General features: G+C 33.2%; 1 protein-coding gene across 3 annotated transcripts in view; it reads right to left on the bottom strand.

Moving 5' to 3' along the window:
* The window catches only part of CNTN1 (contactin 1), a 349,722-nt gene that overhangs the window by 44,962 nt on the left and 284,060 nt on the right, over window positions 1-20,700 (bottom strand). For all 3 annotated transcript variants that reach the window (XM_077870439.1, XM_077870441.1, XM_077870440.1), the window contains 3 exons: window positions 13,446-13,516; window positions 3,111-3,345; window positions 456-559 (listed from right to left, as the gene is read on the bottom strand). In XM_077870439.1, the coding sequence (XP_077726565.1) occupies window positions 456-559; window positions 3,111-3,345; window positions 13,446-13,516 (410 nt within the window). The remainder of the gene's footprint in view (window positions 1-455; window positions 560-3,110; window positions 3,346-13,445; window positions 13,517-20,700) is intronic.

The raw sequence follows: 20,700 nt of genomic DNA on the forward strand, positions 1-20,700 counted from the left end.
CACAGATCACATTATGAGACATATATTTGGCATATGTTATGGGTATTTCCTTTATAGAGATTTTTAGAACTAGAACTACTGAGACAAATAGAATAAACATTTTAAGGATGCTTTTATAAATTACCAAAATGATTTCAAAAAAAACTTAAAATATACCAGAATTTTATGAGAATGTCTCAAAAGATTTTGCTTAACCATGAGTGTTATCACCTTAGTTTTTATTTTGGCTCACTATGAATGCACAGGATTCTACATCTCTCCTGGATAGGTCAGTTAGAAACCTGTGCCTTATTTTTAGGAATTAGCTTACAAATGCCCAACATATTAAACATAGAGATTACAGTGTTAGTTGCCACATAAATCAATGGCCACAGAACATTGAAAGATGGAACATATTTGAAAACTGATGCTAATACACTTATGAATAAATGTAGTTTTATAAAAATTGAACTCACCTGATAGCTTTCCACTATTTTTTCTACAACATGCTCCCAATGAACAGATATCTCAGAAGATGATAAGACTTTTACACCTACTTCTGTTGGGGCTTCACTGGGAGCTGAAATTTGATGAGAACATTATATTCTTATATAAGATCCTTATATAACAAAATTCAAATAGCACCATTTGCTGAATAAATGGATTAAAACTATATTTTAATATTTTCAATTAGTTTTCATATTTGTAAAATAAGGTAAGTCCAATAATTTCACTATCTTTTTCTCTAGCTCTACTAATACTACTTTATTTCATGGTCATCAATGATATATGCACACACATAGTCATCTACATGAATGTTAATATAGACATTTACATATGTAAAATACACATATACAGACACACTTTTAAAAAATATGGAAAGCTTTGTGGATTTTTCTAATATATTTGAGCAAGAACTGTACTAAGTTTTTGGTTTTTTTTTTTTGCATTTCTCCCAATTAATCTGCTTAAGAAAGCCCATGGATGCAGATTAAATTATTACATTTAGTTTATCAACTCTACATTATAAAAAACAGGAAATTTGGTATTTATTATAAAACATTGTTCATTACAATTAATTTTCAATTTTCTCAGACTTTTTATTTACAGGAGCTAAAGATACGTAGAGATGCTATTTTTTTTTTTTTTTTTTTTTTTTTTTTTTTTTTTTAAGATCCTTTGAAACAAGTTGTGACACCCACTGCTTCTTAGGCTCAGGAAAGCTTTTATAAGTCTAATCATCCAACTGGGCATCAAGTCAAGTATGTATCAAAAAGGCCTCTGTTCAGTGAAAAAAAAGTAATTTACATCCCTTATGAAAATTACACAAAGAAACTAAGGAAATCTTTGAGAAAGAATGATCAATTTTTATTGTCTTTTATTAACAAGCCATAATCATCTTTTATGTTAAAAATGTCCTGGACATGAACACTGTTGCTTTTCTAAATCAAGGTAAATGCGTAGCACTATGATAGACTTCTTAGCAATAAAAGAAAAGATGAACACTTATACAAGTTTCAGCACATGCAGGTTTTATGAGACTCATGAAACATTTAGGAAAGAAATATAATTAAATGCAGATGGCCATGACTAAAGAGATGACAAGCATGGCCTTTTGCCTGACTACTTTAGCATCAAATAAAAGCAATAAAAAATTGACATTGGGTGAGAAGGTAACTTGTAAAATGCTTTTTACTTTCATTTCCCCTGTGAGATATACTCATATTGTTCAAACAGGTAACACTGAGTCAAGTTATCATATTTCTGCTGAATCAGAGCAAGCACAGAGAATGTTAAGATTTATTACTCAGGACTAAAAAGTCTTGAATTGATTATAAACTTAAATAATTCCTATTTTTCTTCTTTATATGTATTTAGTTGAGTTAACTAACTTAAAAAGTGTGTGTGTGTATTTACACACATATATATTAAAATATATGTATATATATGGTTGCCTTACATATAAACACACACACACATACATGAATATATATGTGGTTGCCTTTCATGTTTGTATTGTAAGTAAAGATCATAGAATGACTTTTTAACAAATATGAAAGCTAATAACTATGTGACTGAATAGCATATGTGAGTTCTATGGGGTAACTAAATGTTTATTTTGAAGTAAAAATAGTAAAAATTGGGTAAATGAATAGAGTGTTTTTCCTCTAAGAGATCAGAGGAGTATCTCCTACAGATTTAAGTCCTCACACTCTTCCATTTGTGCTTTTTATACATGTGCAAAGAGAACTTGGCCAAGGATAAATGTGTTAGGTCAGAAGGCAATGAAATCCTTCCAATAATATTTACAGAGTGCCCAGGAGATGGATATATAATAAGTAGATCTTTAAAAAAAAAATAAAGAGGTCTTATGTTTCTTTAAATAGGAAAATCATAATAAAAAACTAGTGTCTTAAATAGGAAATCACAGAAATCAATACCATTATGTATAATCTAAAACTATAAATTATTTAGCATAGACCTATAGAGTCCTTTAGGACCATGCTCAGATCAGTTAGAGTTTCTAGAAAAACAAAGAGGGCTAGTATCTATATATTTATCCTCTTAAATAGTCTTCCAAGTCTTTCCTTTTCCAAGAAAAAAATTCTACTGCCTTTCTGACTCCATTTTCATAGAATTATGCTTAGATTCCCTTTAATAAAATTTCAGTACTCTATTGTAATGACAAAAACCTGACATAAATGCTATAATTATACACTTTTAGGGTTAAAAGGGGGAAATTTTGCTCCCCTAAAAAGTGTAAGTTAAGTAATTTATAAGCAGTAAATGTTGTGAATGCACACACATATTGAGGTTCCCATCATGTATGGAGAATTTCTGACTTCAAAATTAGAACCAAGAGGCCAGGAGCAGGAGTCTACAACTATTTTAGTGGAGATTTCCTAACTTTCATGGACATGATCTCAAGGATGAAAGAGGTTTGGGAGGCATTCTTGTCTTTACATGGTTAGAGTGACATTTTAATTTGGATCCGAGTAATACTCATTTACTAAATGCTTAGTATTATGAAAAGATCTTAGAAAGTTCATAAAGGCAGCAGACAAATGCCTGCCAGAGGCTTCAGCTTCTCCCCTCCCTCATCCTATTGGTAAGGTCTTTCTTTCACCTACCATCTTGTGCTGAATTAATGACCGCTGTGAGGCTGTACGGTCCATCTCCTTTGTTGTTAAAGGCCTTTACTTTGACTTGAAATGCAGTAGATGGGCGCATGGTCTCGTCTTTGTGGACATAGCGGCCGGTATCTGGATTAGTAACTGTAACTTTTTTCCATTCTTCCCCATCAAATGGCTTAAATGCCACTATGTAACCAAAATTGTTGCCGTAGTGGTATTCTCTTGACAAAGGCTACATAGAAATTGAAATATTGAATAGGTTTAAGCAACACATTAGTTAATAGGGGGGAATGTCAATGCAAATAATAGTAACTGTACATAAGGAAGCATGTTCTTTGTAAAAATGTACTTAAGAAAATATGTTCATCAGTTAGTGCTGCCTGAAAATGCCAGGGCAAAAACACGTTCAAACAAGTAATGACTCGCTTACCAAGGAGGCTCTTCCTGTAATATCTCAAGGGGGGCTTCCTCTCTGGGCATTTTACATTCAATTCCTTCACTCTACAATGCTCTTCCATACAACAGAAGGCCCCTTCCCTCATTTTCTTGAGGTAAAAATCACTCAGTTGTGGCCTTCCCAGTCACAGAATATACCATTTCAAGACTCTTTCCATAATACCTCATATCCCACATTCCTGCTTTATTTTCTTCTCTTTAACAGTCCCACGATCCATGCTATATGCTTATTTATCCACTTCATTGTTTCTCTCAATTACTAAAATATAAGTTTCATGAGGGGAAGGGTTTCTGGGACTTTCATTTACCTTTACTCCTAGAACCTAGAAAGCCTCCAGCAATATTTAATGAATGAGTTAGTTACTTTCTTTAGAGTTGAAAGGTAATGTTAAGGGAGTTCTACAAGACTAAGATATCTGTCTTGTAACCAGACAATGGAGACTGGTTGGAAGAAAAAAGAGAGAAGGTGAAGGAAGAAATGATACTGCCCTCATCTGTGGGAGACTGGCTTTGGGCCCTTGTCTGACACAATAGTAAAGGAAGTGCTCTGTTTGGCATTATTTTCTGACTCTTATTATTTTACATGTCAACTGCCCAATAAAGAAGTTCATGTCAGCCTTAACAATCCATTATTTATAAGTGATGGTAAAAGTAGTTCCAGTAAGTACTCATTTAGTCTTATTTAGTCAGTAAGAAAATATGTAAATTGTATATTTATTTTTTCACCAGAAAAATCAAAGTTTTCTTGAGAAAAAACCTTGAAGTAAACATACCATAGTTGTTTGAATATACTTACATCAAACATGATGGTATAGAAAAGTACATCCTGAAGCATGATCCCACGGATGCACAAATCGTGATTTTTTTTTCATTATTAGAAAATATAGCCTAATGTTTCTATAGTAGCTTAAGCATTTTCCTTATTGATAGTTACCTACCTACTTTTTTGCAAATTAGAGTATATCAGACTCAGCTATAGAGATTTCAAATCTCAATGCAACTGGAAAAAAATTTCCAAATTAAAAAAAAAAACCCTTAATAAAACTAGGGAAAAAATAATGATTTTCAAGTTGTATTCCCAGAGACTTGATTTATAATTTTTAGAATAAGATTTCTAATTACAAATTTTTTTTTATTTTTTTATTTTTTTTATTTTTTATTTTTATTTTTTTATTTTTTTTATTTTTTTATTTTTTTCTCATTACAAATTTTTGATAAGCCCCTCATCTTATTCTGAAACTGATAATCCACCAAGTTAAGAAAAAAATCAAGTCACATATAAAAAGAGTAAACTATTCTAATTTTCCTAATATCTGCCCTTATATGTGTTACATTGATATATAACTGCACTTTGGGTCATAAAACATTAAAATATTCTGGATGCCTCAATAACAAGTCTTTTGGGTAACTTCTGAGATTGACTTATCATAATAGATCACACTAGTGATCAAAGTCTCAATTCTGAATGCAAATTCCAATTTAAAAACAGGTGCTGAGGGGCACTGATGGCTCAGTCAGTTAAGCATCTGTCCTTGGCTCAGGTCATGATCCTGGAGTCATGAGCAAGGCCCATGTCAGGCTTTCTACTCAGCTAGGAGTCTGTTTGTCCTTCTCTCCCTCTCTCTGTCCCTCCCCCGCTCATGTTCTCTCTCTCTCTCTCTCTCTCAAATAAATAAAATCTTTTAAAAAATAAAATAAAAACAGGTGCTGAAGGGCATGAGTGGCACTTGGGTGGTTCAGTTGGTTGAGCACCCAACTCTTGACTTCAGTTCAGGTCATGATCTCAGGTCATGAAGTTTAGCCCTGCTTATGATTCTCTCTCCCCCTTTGCTCCTTTGCCCTTCTCCCCTCTTGCATACATGCACACATGCTTTCTCAAAATAAATAAATAATAAGAATATAAAAACAAGCACTGATACAAGTTTTTTAACTAAGTCTTTGGGTATTGAATGTCCAGAGAAAATGTTATAAATTAAAATTGGGTTGCCACATTACAGTGGGTTCAAAAATATCTGGAGTCAGATAGTTGATGGTTTGCTTAATCTTTTAGGCATTCATTATCTATTTTTGGATAGGAATTGCACACGAAGCCATAGCAAGCCAGGTAAAAGATCTGACTTGCAAAAAAAAAAAAAAAAAAAAAAAAAAATTAAAAAAAAAAAAAAGATCTGACTTGCATCAGAGAAAAAAAATAATAATTTTAGTAATTTATTTTGCTTGTGCTTTTGAGCACTGATTTTTTTCTCTCTTTTTTCTTTTCTTAAAGTAAAGTTACATTTTGGATAGGGGATTGTGAAATGCACAATTTCCATAGAAAAAAAGTCATCATGAGTTTGTCAGATACTCTAGAAGTAGATGTCTATTCAAAGTGCAGGTTAGATAAGCTTGCAGCTAAAATTTGTCTTTCAAAATTCAATTACAGATGTAATGAAAATATGTTGGAATGAAAGTTAACATCTTATTCCATGCAAATAAAAATAACAAAACCTCAAGGAGTCTTGCAAAATAAAATTGCATGCAAAATAATATTAAGTTTAAAAATGCAGTATACAAAGATGGCAGAAGAGTAAGGGTTCTCAACTCACCTGGTCCCCCCAATGTACCTAGATAACTTTCAAACCATACTGAACACCTACAAATTCTTTAAATGTGATTTAAAGAGAGAACAGCCAGAATGCCACAAAGAAAATGGTTTTTGCTTCTAGCAAGGTCTCTGACTTTGTCAGAATAATTTAGAGTGAAATTTACTTAGGATGTGGTTGATATTCTTGACTCAGCCCACTCATACAGCCACTCTGCACTGAGCAAAAAGACTACAAGGAAAAACTCACCACAAAAGAAAGAATCAGAAATAGTATGCTCTGACAGAGTTACAGAATTTAGATAACAATTCTATGTCAGAAAGCCAATTCAGAAGCACAATTATCAAGTTACTGGTGGCTCTGGAAAAAAGCATAAAGGATTCAAGAGACTTCATGACTGCAGAATTTAGATCTAATTAGGCCAAAGTTAAAAAAACAATTAAATGAAATGCAATCCAAACTGAAGGTCCTAATGACGAGGGCTAATTAGGTGGAAGAAAGAGTGAGTGACATAGAAGTCAAGTTGATGGCAAGGAAGGAAGCTAAGGAAAAAGAGAAAAAGAAAAGACCATGAGGAAAGGTTAAGGAAATAAACGACAGCCTCAGAAGGAAGAATCTATGTATAATTGGGGTTCCAGAGGGCACTGAAAAAGGGAGAGAGGACCACAAAGCATATTTGAACAAATCATAGCTGAGAAATTCCCTAATTTGGAGAGGGAAATAGGCATTCATATCCAGGAGATAGAGAGGTCCCCCTCAAAATCAATAAAAACCATTCAACACCTTGACATTTAATAGTGAAACTTGCAAATTACAAAGATAAAGAGAAAATCCTTATGGCAGTGACAGACTAGAGATTCCTAACTTAAATGAGGAGAAATATCAGATTAATAGCAGACCTCTCCACAGAGACCTGGCAGATCGGAAACAGCTAGCAGGATATATATAGGGTACTAAATGAGAAGAGCATGAAGCCCAGAATACTTTATCCAGAAAGGCTGTCTGACACAGAGAATAGAAGGAGAGATAAAAGAGCTTCCAAGATAGGCAGAAACTAAAAGAATATGTGACCACCAAACCAGCTCTGCAAGAAATATTAAGGTGGTATCCTGTAAAAGAAAGAGGAAGCCCAAATAAATAAGCCACAAAACAGGGATTGAATAGGTATTACGATGACCCTAAATTCATATCTTTTGATAGTTACTTTGAAAGTGAATGGGCTAAATGATCCCATCAAAAGATGCAGGGTTTTGGACTGGATAAAAAAGCAAGACCCATCTATTTGCTGTCTATAAGAGACTCATTTGAGACCTAAAGACACCTACAGCCTGAAAATGAAGGGGTGGAGAACCATTTACCATTCAAATGGTCCTCAAAGGAAAACTGGGGTAGCAATCCTCATATCAGATAAATTAAAGTTTATTCCAAAGACTATAGTAAGAGATGAAGATGGACACTATATCATACTTAAAGGGTCTATCCAAGAATCATGAATATTTATGGCCCTAATGTGGGAGCTACCAAGTATATCAATCAATAACCAAAGTAAAGACATACTCAGATAATAATACACTAATAGTAGGAGACTTCAACACAGCACTTTCTGCAAATGACAGATATTCTACTCACAACATCACCAAAGAAACAAGGGCTTTAAATGAAACACTGGACCAAATGGATTTCACAGATACTGGGTCACAAATCAGGTCTCAACTGATACCAAAAGATTGGAATTGTCCCCTCCATAGTTTCAGACCACAAAGCTTTGAAACTAGTACTCAATCACAAGAAGAAATTTGGAAGAAACTTAAACACGTGGAGGTTAAAGAGCATCCTACTAAAAGATGAATGGGTCAATCAGGAAATTAGAGAAGAATTAAAAAGATTCATGGGAATTAATGAAAATGAAGATACAGCCATTCAAAATCTTTAGGGATACAGCAAAAGCAGTCCTACAAGGGAAATACATTGCAATACAAGCCTCCGTCAAAAAATTGGGAAAAAACTCAAATACACAAGCTAACCTCACACCTAAAGGAACTGGAGAAAGAACAGCAAATAAAACCTACACCAACCAGAATATCTGAGCAGAACTCAATGAAATAGAGACCAGAAGAACCGTAGAACAGATCAACAAAACCAGGAGTTGGTTCTTTGAAAGAATTAATAAAATAGATAAACCATTAGCCAACCTTATTAAAAAGAAAAGAGAAAAGACTCAAATTAATAAAATCAGGAATGAAAGAGGAGAGATCACAACCAATACCAAGGAAATACAAATGATTTTAAAAACATATTACGAGCAGCTATATGCCAATAAATTAGGCAATCCAGAAGAAATGGATGCATTTCTGGAAAACCACAAATTACCAAAACTGGAACAGGAAGAAATAGAAAACCTGAACAAGCCAATAACCAGGGAGGAAATTGAAGCAGTCATCAAAAACCTCCCAAGACACAAAAGTCCAGGGCCAGATGGCTTCCCAGGGGAATTCTATCAAACATTTAAAGAAGAAACAATACCTATTCTACTAAAGGTTTTCCAAAGAATAGGAAGGGATGGAATACTTCCAACTTGTTTTATGAGGCCAACATCACCTTAATTCTAAAACCATACAAAGACCCCACCAAAAAGGAGAATCATAGACCAATCTCCCTGATGAACACAGATGCAAAAATTCTCAACAAGATACTAGCCAATAGGATCCAGTACATTAAGAAGATTATTCACCATGAACAAGGGATATTTATCCCTGGGATGCAAGGGTGGTTCAACACTTGTAAAACAATCAACATGATAGATCACATCAACAAGAGAAAAACAAGAACCATATGATCCTCTCAATAGATGCAGAGAAAGCATTTGACAAAATACAGCATCCATTCCTGATCAAATCTCTTCAGAGTGTAGGGATAGAGGGAACATTCCTCAGCATCTTAAAAGCCATCTATGAAAAGCCCACAGCAAATATCATTCCCATGGGGAAATACTGGGAGCCTTGCCCCTAAGATTAGGAACACGGCAGGGTTGTCCAGTCTCACCACTGCTATTCAACATAGTACTGGAAGTCCTAGCCTCAGCAATCAGACAACGAAAAGAAATGAAAGGCATTCAAATTGGCAAAGAAGAAGTCAAACTCTCCCTCTTCGCCGATGACATGATACTCTACATAGAAAACCCAAAAGACTCCACCCCAAGATTGCTGGAACCCATACAGCAATTTGGCAGTGTGGCAGGATACAAAATCAATGCCCAGAAATCAGTGGCATTTCTATACACTAACAATGAGACTGAAGAAAGAGAAATTAAGGAATCAATCCCATTTACAATTGCACCCAAAAGCATAAGATACCTAGGAATAAACCTAACCAAACAGACAAAGGATCTATACCCTTAAAACTACAGAACACTTCTGAAAGAAATTGAGAAGACACAAAGAGATGTAAAGACATTCCATGCTCATGGATTGGAAGAATTAATATTGTGAAAATGTCTATGCTACCCAGGGCAATTTACACATTTAATGCAATCCCTATCAAAATACCATGGACTTTCTTCATAGAGTTGGAACAAATAATCTTAAGATTTGTGTGGAATCAGAAAAGACCCTGAGTACCCAGGGGAATATTGAAGAAGAAAACCAGAGCCGGGGGCATCACAATGCCAGATATCAAGCTGTATTACAAAGCTGTGGTCATCAAGACAGTGTGGTACTGGCACAAAAACAAACACATAGATCAATGGAACAGAATAGAGAACCCAGAAATGGGTCCTCAACTCTATGTTCAGCTCATCTTTGGGAAAGCAGGAAAGACCATCCACTGGAAAAAAGACAGTCTCTTCCATAAATGTTGTTGGGAATATTGGATAGCCACATGCAGAAGAATGAAAGTAGACCATCTCTAACCATACACAAAGATAAACTCAAAATGGATGAAAGATCTAAATGTATGACAAGATTCCATCAAAATCCTAGAGGAGAACACAGGCAACACCCTTTTTGAACTTGGCCACAGCAACTTCTTACAAGATACATCCATGAAGGCAAAAGAAACAAAAGCAAAAATGAACTATTGGGACTTCATCAAGATAAAAAGCTTCTGCACAGCAAAAGAAACCAACAAAACTAAAGGACAACCTACAGAATGGGAGAAGATATTTGCAAATGACGTATCAGATAAAGGGCTAGTTTCCAAGATCTATAAAGAACTTATTGAACTCAACAGCAAAGAAACAAACAATCCAATCATGAAATGGGCAGAAGTCATGAACAGGAATCTCACTAAAGAAGACATAGACAAGGCCAACAAGCACATGAGAAAATGCTCTGCATCATTTGCCATCAGGGAAATACAAATCAAAACAACGAGATACCACCTCACACCAGTGAGAATACTGAAAATGAATAAGACGGGAAACAGCAAATGGTGGAGAGGATGTGGAGAAAGGGGAACCCTCTTACACTGTTGGTGGGAACATAAACTGGTACAGCCCCTCTGGAAAACAGTGTGGAGGTTCCTCAAAGAGTTAAAAATATAGCTACCCTATGACCCAGCAATTGCACTCCTGGGGATTTACCCCAAAGATACCGATGCAGTGAAAAGCCGAGACACCTGCACCCCAGTGTTTCTAGCAGCAATGTCCACAGCAGCCAAACTGTGGAAGGTGCCTCGGTGTCCATCAAAAGATAAATAGATAAAGAAACTGTGTTCTATGTATACAATGGAATATTACTCAGCTATTAGAAATGAGGAATACCAACCATTTGTTTCAACATGTTTAGAACTGGAGGGTATTATGCTGAGTGAAGTAAGTCAGTTGGAGAAGGACAAACATTATATGATTTCACTCATACAGGGAATATAAAAAATAGTGAGAGGGATTATATGGGAAAGGAGTGGGAAAAATCAGAGAAGGTGACAAAACATGAGACACCTAACTCTGGAAATGAACCAGGGATAGTGGAAGGGGAGGTGGGCGGGGGAATGGGGTGACTGAGTGAATGGCACTGAGGTGGGCACTTGACAGATGAGCACTGGGTGTTATACTATATATTGGCAAATTGAACTCCAATTAAAAAATATACCAAAAAATGCAGTATACAACTTTTATGACATCATATTTGAAACACTAGAAAGCCACCTCAAAATGTAAATTTGGGTGATTTCTGGGTTGTGTGATCATGAGTAATTTTTGTATATACTTCAACATTTGAGCTATCAATAAAAAATCTGTTGCTTCCTAACTTAAAAAATTATTTTTATAAAACAAACAGAAAAATAATACCCCTGCAGTAGATATATAACCGTAATAGTAGAAATCGTATTTCAACTAGCTGACACTACATTATCAATCTGTAAATAGAAAAGGACTAATCCATCAGTTGAATGTATTGGACAACAGCAATGCTGAAGAACATCCAGGTTTCTTTTGGATAAATATTCCCCAGTTGAATATCCAACTAATCCAGTACCTTTTTAAAAAAATATTTTACTTTTTACTTGAGAGAAAGAGCACGAGATTCAGGAAGGTTAGAGGGAGAAGCACACTTCCCAATGAGCAGAAGCCTGATGCAGGGCTCAATCCTAGGACTCTGAGATCATGACCTGAGCCAAAGGTAGATGCTTAACCAACTGAGCCACCCAGGCACCCATTAGTACCTTTCATTGAAAAATTTTTTTTTTATTCCCAGGGAATAGCCTTGGTGCATTTGTTGTAAATTAAGTGATTATATGACTGTGAGTCTTTTTCTGCACTTTCTATTCCATCAATATTTATCAATCCTTATGCCAGTATTATATTGTCTTAATTGATGTACCTTTAGTAAATTTTGAAATCAGGTAGTGTAAATCCTGCAACTTTGTATTTTCTTTTTGTTTTTCAAATTTATTTGAATCTTCTAATCCAGGAACATCGGGTATATGTTCATTTATTTGGATTTTCCTTAGTTTCTCTCAGGACTGTTTTAAAATTTTTGGTAGAGAGGTCTTGCATTTAATTTATTCTATTTTTTTTCTAATTTTATTATAAATGTAATTTTAAAGTTTTCTTAGCAGTAAACCAATAAAGTACAAAAGAACGATTGGCTTTAGAATATTGACTAGACGTCCTGCAACATTTTAAAATGTTCTTATTAGTTCTAATAGTTACTTATAGGTTCCCTAGAATTTTCCACACAAACTCACATTTTGCTCTTTATTTCATTTTCTGGGCTTATTTTACTGGCCTATTCTACAGGCTAGAGCCTCCATTTCAACATTAAGAGGTGATATTTTTGCCTGTGTCCATGTGTTGAAGGAAAATACTCAGTCTCTCACCATTGAGCATTATATTAACTGTAAAGTTTTCATAAGTATCCTTTATCAGGTATAGGAAATTCCCTATTTCTAGTTTACTTAGAATTTTAAAAATCATGAATGAGTTTTTTTAATTTGTCCTGTGCTTTTTATGCATCTATTTAGAAGATCCTATGATTTCATTCTTTTATTCTGCCAATAGGATGAGTAATATTGATTGATTTGTGAATGTGAAACCAACTTTGTATATATAGGATAAACTCTACTTCATTGCAGTGTATCATTCTTTTAGCATTTTGCTGGATTTAATTTGCCAACATTTTGTTAAGTTTTGCATATATGCTTATAAAGATTATCTCTTTGTAATTTTCTTTTAAAAAATAAAATTTATACTTTATTTAAATTAAAATATATTGTAAAATTTTTTCACCAAAAAATTATTATTTTTTGGTGAAAAAATACAATAAATATAATTTTCATATAAACTACAAAATTCCTATTTTTCTCCAGGTAATTCTTATAAATTAAGAAAAACTGGTAGATATGGTCATACAAAGAAAACAAATAGGCAGCTAGTATCCTTGGCCTCTGATTCTATCTTGACCACCAATAAAAGTGTTCAATGTATACTCACCAGAAAGCTTATATCTCAGTTAAAATAAATCAATAAATGAACGTAAATAACAACCATATGTGGAAAACAGTGAATTGTTTTCCATTTAATTTCAATTTTCTCTTTGCACTCATTTAATAGAGACAATCTATACTGAAATCCCTGGTGAAATCATAGTTTATTCTAGTGGTTGATAATTTCCCTAATTGCCCATTAGAAATTTTAAAATTATATTTAGACCAAAAAAACCCCCAAAAAACAGAAAAACAAAAACAGTTCACTCTAGGTGATGTCTTAATTTCAATTTATTTCAGGAAACAAAATGGATTTGAGATTAAGTCTAAGTAAAGCATCCTATAACATATACAACTCATTAATACTTACCACCCATGTAATGGTCAGTTCTCTGTTGCTTCCACCTCCACCTCCTACATCTGAGGGAGCCACATTAGGTGCTAGAACAAACAAATAAACAAAACAATACAAAATAAGGTTATGTAATTTTTCCTGGCACTAGAATAACATTAATTTTTTCTTTCACCAGGAAGGATAAACTGCACACATAATCCACTCAATTATAATAACAATGTAGCTGTAGTATGTATACAATCTGTTTTACTGACAAGATAAAAATTGATTCAGTGCCATAGGAAAGTTTGGGTTTCATTCAGCAAGGGGTAGCAAAGCAAATTTGCCCTCACTCCGCACACATTTTTTTTTCCTGTGTCCTCTCATTTAATATGATTTTGAAAGATCAGATCCACTTTATTGGGAAAATATTTCACAGCTCTTTTGAACTTCTAATAATTTACTGTTGTGGTGTTAGTTTTATGCTTTAATCTACAAATAACTGGTAAATAGTGCCTGTGCATTAACATTGGATAATGTTTTCTAAAAATATCTGGACATATTAGAAATCTAATATTGTTTCTGGTACTCTCACTTCCAGTTTCTAACTCTCTTCTAGAATATTGCCCCATCAGTGACTCCAACTCTCATATACTCCTATCTTATATCATCCCTTGGTTTTCAGTCATTCTACTGATTCTACTCTGGTGTCTCTCTTTCTTTAAAAATTATCTCTAATATTGCCTTCCTCTTACCTCCATGCCATCAAACACTTTCCTGTCACTGAACTGCAGAGAACTGACATACTAATACTTCACTCTATAACCACTTTTTAACAAGGCACAATCCGTTTTCCACGTCTTTATTATTACTGAAATCCCCTTCTCAAAAATCTCAACGTTGCTTCTAACTGCCAACTCCAATGGCTTTTGTCTTTCCCCAAGTTAGAACGTCTCCCTCCCTGAATGCCCTTCAGAATAGTCACTCTGTCTCATCAGATTTGCATATTGTATCTTATTGTATGTTGTGTCTTATTGGATTTGATCTAACTGGTGTTGTACAGAGAGATAAAGCATAGTTTGCTCTGCACTGGAGGTACTTAGAGATCAGCTACTCAGCCAAATGGATGGCCTGTGATTTTACACACAACTTTTAAGGTTCAGTCTGAGATATCATTCCCAGATCTGTTAATATTTTAAAGAACATATGAAAGATTAATTATTCCTTGATTCCCCAAATCCTTCCTTTTTTTTTTTTTTCTTTTCTTTTTCTTTTTTTTTTTTTTTTCCCAAATCCTTCCTTATAGGAAATAGTCATACCTTCCTCGGCATGCTCAAAGCAATGCATCCATTTACTAAGATGCAGATCCCAACAAATATTGTGAATAAAAACAAAACTTCACAACTTCTCCTGTGTTAACCATGTAAATTCTTTGCTGAATTATGCACATTAATTGCACAGAAACAAACAACATGTATGGTTTTCTTTATGCCTTTAAACCATATGATGATTTCTGTTTCTGGTTAAGAATTAATATGAATTTGAGAGATTTCATTGCATTATTCAACTGACACCATGTAAGTGTTAGACATAAAAATTGAGTCCACAGAGGTGTTAAAAGATAATTGTAGCACTTGAGATAAAATACATACTGAAGGCTGGATATTAAAATAACTCTTGGAAATCCTTTAAACTCATATTCTGAAGTTAAAATTCTACATGCTTCAAGAAACAAAAAAAGAGTATGCTGTTTTATAATCAATGAGTAAATAAAATTTTGTGTGTTTAAGGACAAGTATCGTGGTCATAGGCAAATAATTTAAAAATAAACACTGTAATTTATTGAATCAAATATTGCTTTCATCAGGTCAAGTATTATTTGCCAAAGCATCTCACTGTAATCTTTTTCATTATAATCATTATTAACCTTTTTATTTAGAACAGAGATAAAAATGGAATATGTTTATGTTAGATGGAATTTTTTTCTATTTCATAATGTTGATTTTAAGCTTTTTTAACATGCTTCAATAAGTAAGTCAAGATTGATTGAATAAGTCAAGATTGACTTATTCTTCAAAGATTGTTCACTGAGCTCATGATGTTAAAATAAAAGGTAACTGTACCTCCTAATGGAGTGTTTTATATCTTGGGTTAATTATTGACTTAATGTCCTCCATTTAACTTTGAATATTCAGTTATAGCTTTAGCAGCTAAGGGGCATTTTTTCACAGGTAGAATTGAAATACAACCTACAAATCTGACAAGAATCTGAGCACCTTGGTACTCTATATTTGCATTCAGCCTTGCAAGAACAGGAAAAAGTGGGCAAATCGTGATTCCTTTCAGGAAAGTAAATTATTCTAAGCACAAGGCAGCTTATTCAACTTTCAGGTCCAAAGTGACTTACCAGTGAACAAACTAAACTTTCTTCTAACTATGCCATTAAAAAGATTTTAATAAAATATTTAGGAAAAACACAAAATTATTGAATTAATCATGAATAAACAATATTTATAATTTTACTGTGAAAGGTTAAAAATAGTAAGTTTTTAAATTTGCCCTTCTGCCATGAGTTCAGTCTGACAGTGATTCATTAATGATATTTAGAAGAGTGCTTCTGTATTTAAATCACAGAACTAAAAATTATTTAAAAAGAAAATCAAGCCAATGTCATAATTATTCTTCAGCTTATAAAAAGAAACTACTCTTGCCAATTTTACTTTCAGATTTGAAAACTTAGATAATTTGCATATCAGTACCTATTTGAGCTTTGCTGTTTTAGTTAACAGCACAAAAACTGGTTTATGACAAATCCTAAACTGTCAAAATCATGGAGTATATGAAGAGAGGCCCCTGATCCAAAATAAATTGTTGACTACTCAATTCTTGTTAATCATTGCTTAACTTGTGTAGCCATTTTTACAGAAATAAAGTTACCATAAATGTAACTTTGCACTTTAATTTGCACCAAAATTTTATTGTGATGTAAAACAAAATTTATAGGAAGAGATTGAAATGGTTATAAATGTAATCCTCTAGAATCTAGAACACCAAAGGAATTAAGATACAGATTAAAGTCTTACATCTGCTTTTATTCTGCTTTTAGATATATATTCTTTCTGATTAGCTGTTAACAAAATCAAAGGAACTGCATAATATTTGGATATTCAAATGAGAATAGGCATTTGTAACTTAAATGATCTCCTGTTCTGCTGGTGGAGCAGATTGCTAACATTCCTAATGCATCTGCCATGTTAAACTAATGATCTTTCCAAAGTAGGTAAAAACAATATAGAGCCCAAGATAGTTCACAATAATATTAATATCTTAGGGTCTTATCAAGCTGAAATTGTAGGTCCATTTATTAATCTAGGCTTTGATCTTAAACAGGAAATTTAAATGGATGGTACAGAGTAAATTTGTTCACTGCTCAACAGAAAGATAATCGAAAAATAAGTCATCCAAGGAAATGCTAGAGGGGCAGAAAAGAATGCTACAAAGTGAAATAATAATAATGCACAGTAAAATTATTATGAAGAACTCAAATCAATTATGCACTATTTGTTTAAATTAAGTAAAAGAATTAAAACTTCCTAGTTTCTCTCTCTTGGTGTATTAAAAACTAAAGTATCTAATGAACATGTGAACTTTGTTTTTCATATGAAACAAATTATATTTGGTAATGGGTTCTTCTAAATCATAATGCACAAATACCACTGTGGCTTTGATCGCTGCTTCTCTTTTCATCCTCTATTAACTTCCAACTGTGATTGTCAGAACCACAATCTCACCCTTCCTGTTCCTCCCTTTTTCTCCTACAAATAATTTTGTTCACTAAAGATAACAACGTAAACAGAATCTGATTCCAGTCTTGAAGATGCAGTTTCTTTAATGTAGCAACAACTAAATATGTACAACGAGGTTTTTTTTTTTTTTTTTTTTGTTTTTTTTTGTTTGTTTGTTTGTTTTTTACAACGAGGTTTTAATTCAATGTTCAAATATCCCCAATTTGTGATAGTTTGCTGAATGAATGAAGAAGCCTAGTTTAACGAAAGACTCATCTAGAAATGACTTTTACACACCACACCGAACTAGATACTCAGATCAGCACTTTGAGATAAGTATACAGAGAAGTAGCAATATCCTCTTTTCACAGGAAAAGCAAATGAATCCCAAAAGAAGTTACTTAGCTAACCAGGTCACACTGCCTACATGTAGAGAAGATATAGCTTTAACACAGGCATCCTCTGGCTTAAAAAATCTATGCTTTTTTGCTACTTCAAAATAGCTAAAAAAATTAAACATAAAATTAAATAAAAGAATAGCTTCATTAGACATGAAACTAAAGCTCTATACAAGGGATGAAAGTGATGATTCCTGTATTATTTTTTTCTCTTTTCCCTCTTAGGTTGATCTGGCATAAATAAATGCCAAATCTGTCAAAACAAACCCAAATGCACCATTTTAGGATATCAACTCACCAACTGCACCTGCAGATCCATTAGCTATGAGGGTATGTCTTATAATGACGCATTACTTTGAAGGATGCTTTTGTTATCTCTTTCTTACAGTCAAAATTAAATGGGCTACAATGAATTACAAACACATCTTCTAATTCTTCATTTGGGACCATCCATTTTATAATGCACTTGTCTGAATCCAAAGAATATATGCAACTGTGCCATGTGATCTTAACATTAAGTAATTGGACAGATAAGGGCATGTGCTGCATTAGATAATGTTGTGTCTTTCAATCAGCATAATGAGGTACAGGGGCAACCTTTCCATCAAATGGGAACCAGCCTTTATCCCACCTAACATGCTGGCATCTTTTACAGAGTTGTTATAATGGTACATGACAAGACAAACATCCCCTTGTTTTAAAAAAGTATTTTTATTTTTTTGTAAGTGTGAACAATGTAAATGTCCAATTTCATGCATATTAAGCTTTTAAAAAGCAGGATGAAAACAAAAAACAGCATTTAAAGAGAAATTCTGTTGAATTTTACTGTATTGAGTATATAAAATTCTTCCTCTAAGATGATTAGACATTGTGTAAAATTATGATTCTATGCTTTTTAAAAATAGAAATGTATTGCCAAATGAGATAATCAATTATAGAGCAGATAATATTTTCTTATAAGCATATTAAAGTTTAAAATGAGAATTAATGGCATAATAAATAAATTTTATTCAGCAAACATACACAAGATAGTACTGCTTTCCTTACAAGTTTTTTAATCATAAAAAATAATCTCATGGAATAAATATTTTCCATCTAGAGATGAGAAAACCAAGGCTGAGAGAGGTTAAATAATCTGCCTCTAATCAAAGGTTTTAAATGATGGCACCAAAAATCTACTGAAGAATCAGTGTCCTGGAACTTTAATACCATACAGTGTCCTTTCAGAAAGTGGTTTAAGAGCAGAGCTTTTAGAATTAGAAAGTCCTGGATTTGAATCCAACTCTTCACATTAGCTAGGTTGTAATCTTAACTTCCTTCTCTGTAAAACTGGGAATAATAATAATACCAATTTTATGAAGTTATTGTGAGAATTAAGTGGAGCAAGGTAAATAGAAAGCTTAGCACCATGTCTGGTAATATGTAGCAAGTGCTGAAATGCTGGTAGCCATAAAAGTTAATTAATACAATACCCTGTAGTTTTTCTTATGAAAGATTAATGAAAGTGTTAGAGGTTATAGGATTTATTTTTTTCACAATAGAAAGGAATGAATCATGTCATTATATCACTATAGGGCTGTACCTGGCATTGGAACCAAGACTGTTACCACTTTGTATGTCTGTTTGTTTGTTTTGGGTCTGAAGGCTTTCAAAGATTTGCAAGTTATTTTCTAAGCACACTAGAGAATTAATTCATTTACAAAATACCATCTGAGCAAATACAAGGTAAAATGCAATACTTAAAAAAGGTGTTGCCAAAAATTTGTTGGTTGAAAGAAACAATCTTGCCAACATTTTATGTTTGATACCTAAAACGAGTTTTTCCCAGCATTTCTAAGGGTAAGAAGATACTCAGGTTGAAAAGTCTTCAGAGTTTCATACAAACTGTTGGTAGTATGTCAAAAGGATCCTGATTGTCTAAATACGATATTAAATATAAATTATATTCACAGATTCAGATTTAAAAATTATACTGAATCTTTCTCCTAGACACTTTTGTTATTATTCCTAAAAACATTTATTTATTTCTACTTTGAGATTAAAAAAAATCTTGAAATAATTCTTTCCAGATAATCAAGCTATGTATATACCAAATCAGTCACTTTCTGAGATTAAATAATTAAGATACTGTTCGTGTCAGAATTCCTGAGGAGGAGAGAGAAAGGTCTACATCTATCACCAATGCCAGACAAAGTCTCCTCTCCCCTCTATGAAGAATTTTGATTGTCAGAAAAATTTGTTCAAATTAAGTCTTAGTTCATATCGTGTTAGTTGAGAGATCATAGAAAGCTAATCAAGCTCAATGAAATTTTAAAAAGGCCTACATTTGAGATAAGAATGTTATACTATTTTAACTGAAATAAGCTTACTTAGGCATAATGTAATCACTTAATTTTATTTTTGTAATTTTATTTTGAAAATGAATACCTGTTAAATCAAATCAAGTGCAAGATCTCTCAGCATGAAATTATGTGGTTAGCCACCAATCAGATCATGCCTGTGTTTCTTTTTATTTTTGTCTTCCAAGAAAGGGCAATTGTGTTCAGACCATCATACAGAAGCTTCTATTAAAAACATAAGTGGCTCTAGGGACTAATAATAAAAACCAAACACAAGATTCCTGACTATATGGTATCTTTGTTCAGCCTTACCATCAGACTTCAGCTTCAACTTATATTACCTTCCTATCCTAATGAGATTCCTGTGAGGTAGAGAAAAAAAGAACAGTTGTGTTCATTTCGCAGGTGGGTATACCAAAACAAAAAAAATAATATTTAGTCATATCTAGTTTCATAGTTGAGGATGAAATCTAAACCTCTACTAGAACACTAATAAAGTTTTAAATAAATAAGCATTTTTAGAGTCCTGCTTGAGACACTACCACCTGTAAGAGAGAAAGCTCAATATATGAGAAATGTCAAACAGATCTGGAATTGAATAGAGTCTTGGAGGTAGTTATATTCACTCAATGCTATTTACTGTCTCTGAGTCTACTGCCTATTAATGAGCATTGCATCATAATACCTACCTTAAAATATTATTATAGGAATTAACTGAAATACGTGTGAAAATAGTGTGGATCAATACTTCAGTGTTTATTTTCTTTAT

This window comes from Canis aureus, chromosome 25 (genome assembly GCF_053574225.1).
Source record: "Canis aureus isolate CA01 chromosome 25, VMU_Caureus_v.1.0, whole genome shotgun sequence".
NCBI classification, from domain to species: domain Eukaryota; kingdom Metazoa; phylum Chordata; class Mammalia; order Carnivora; family Canidae; genus Canis; species Canis aureus.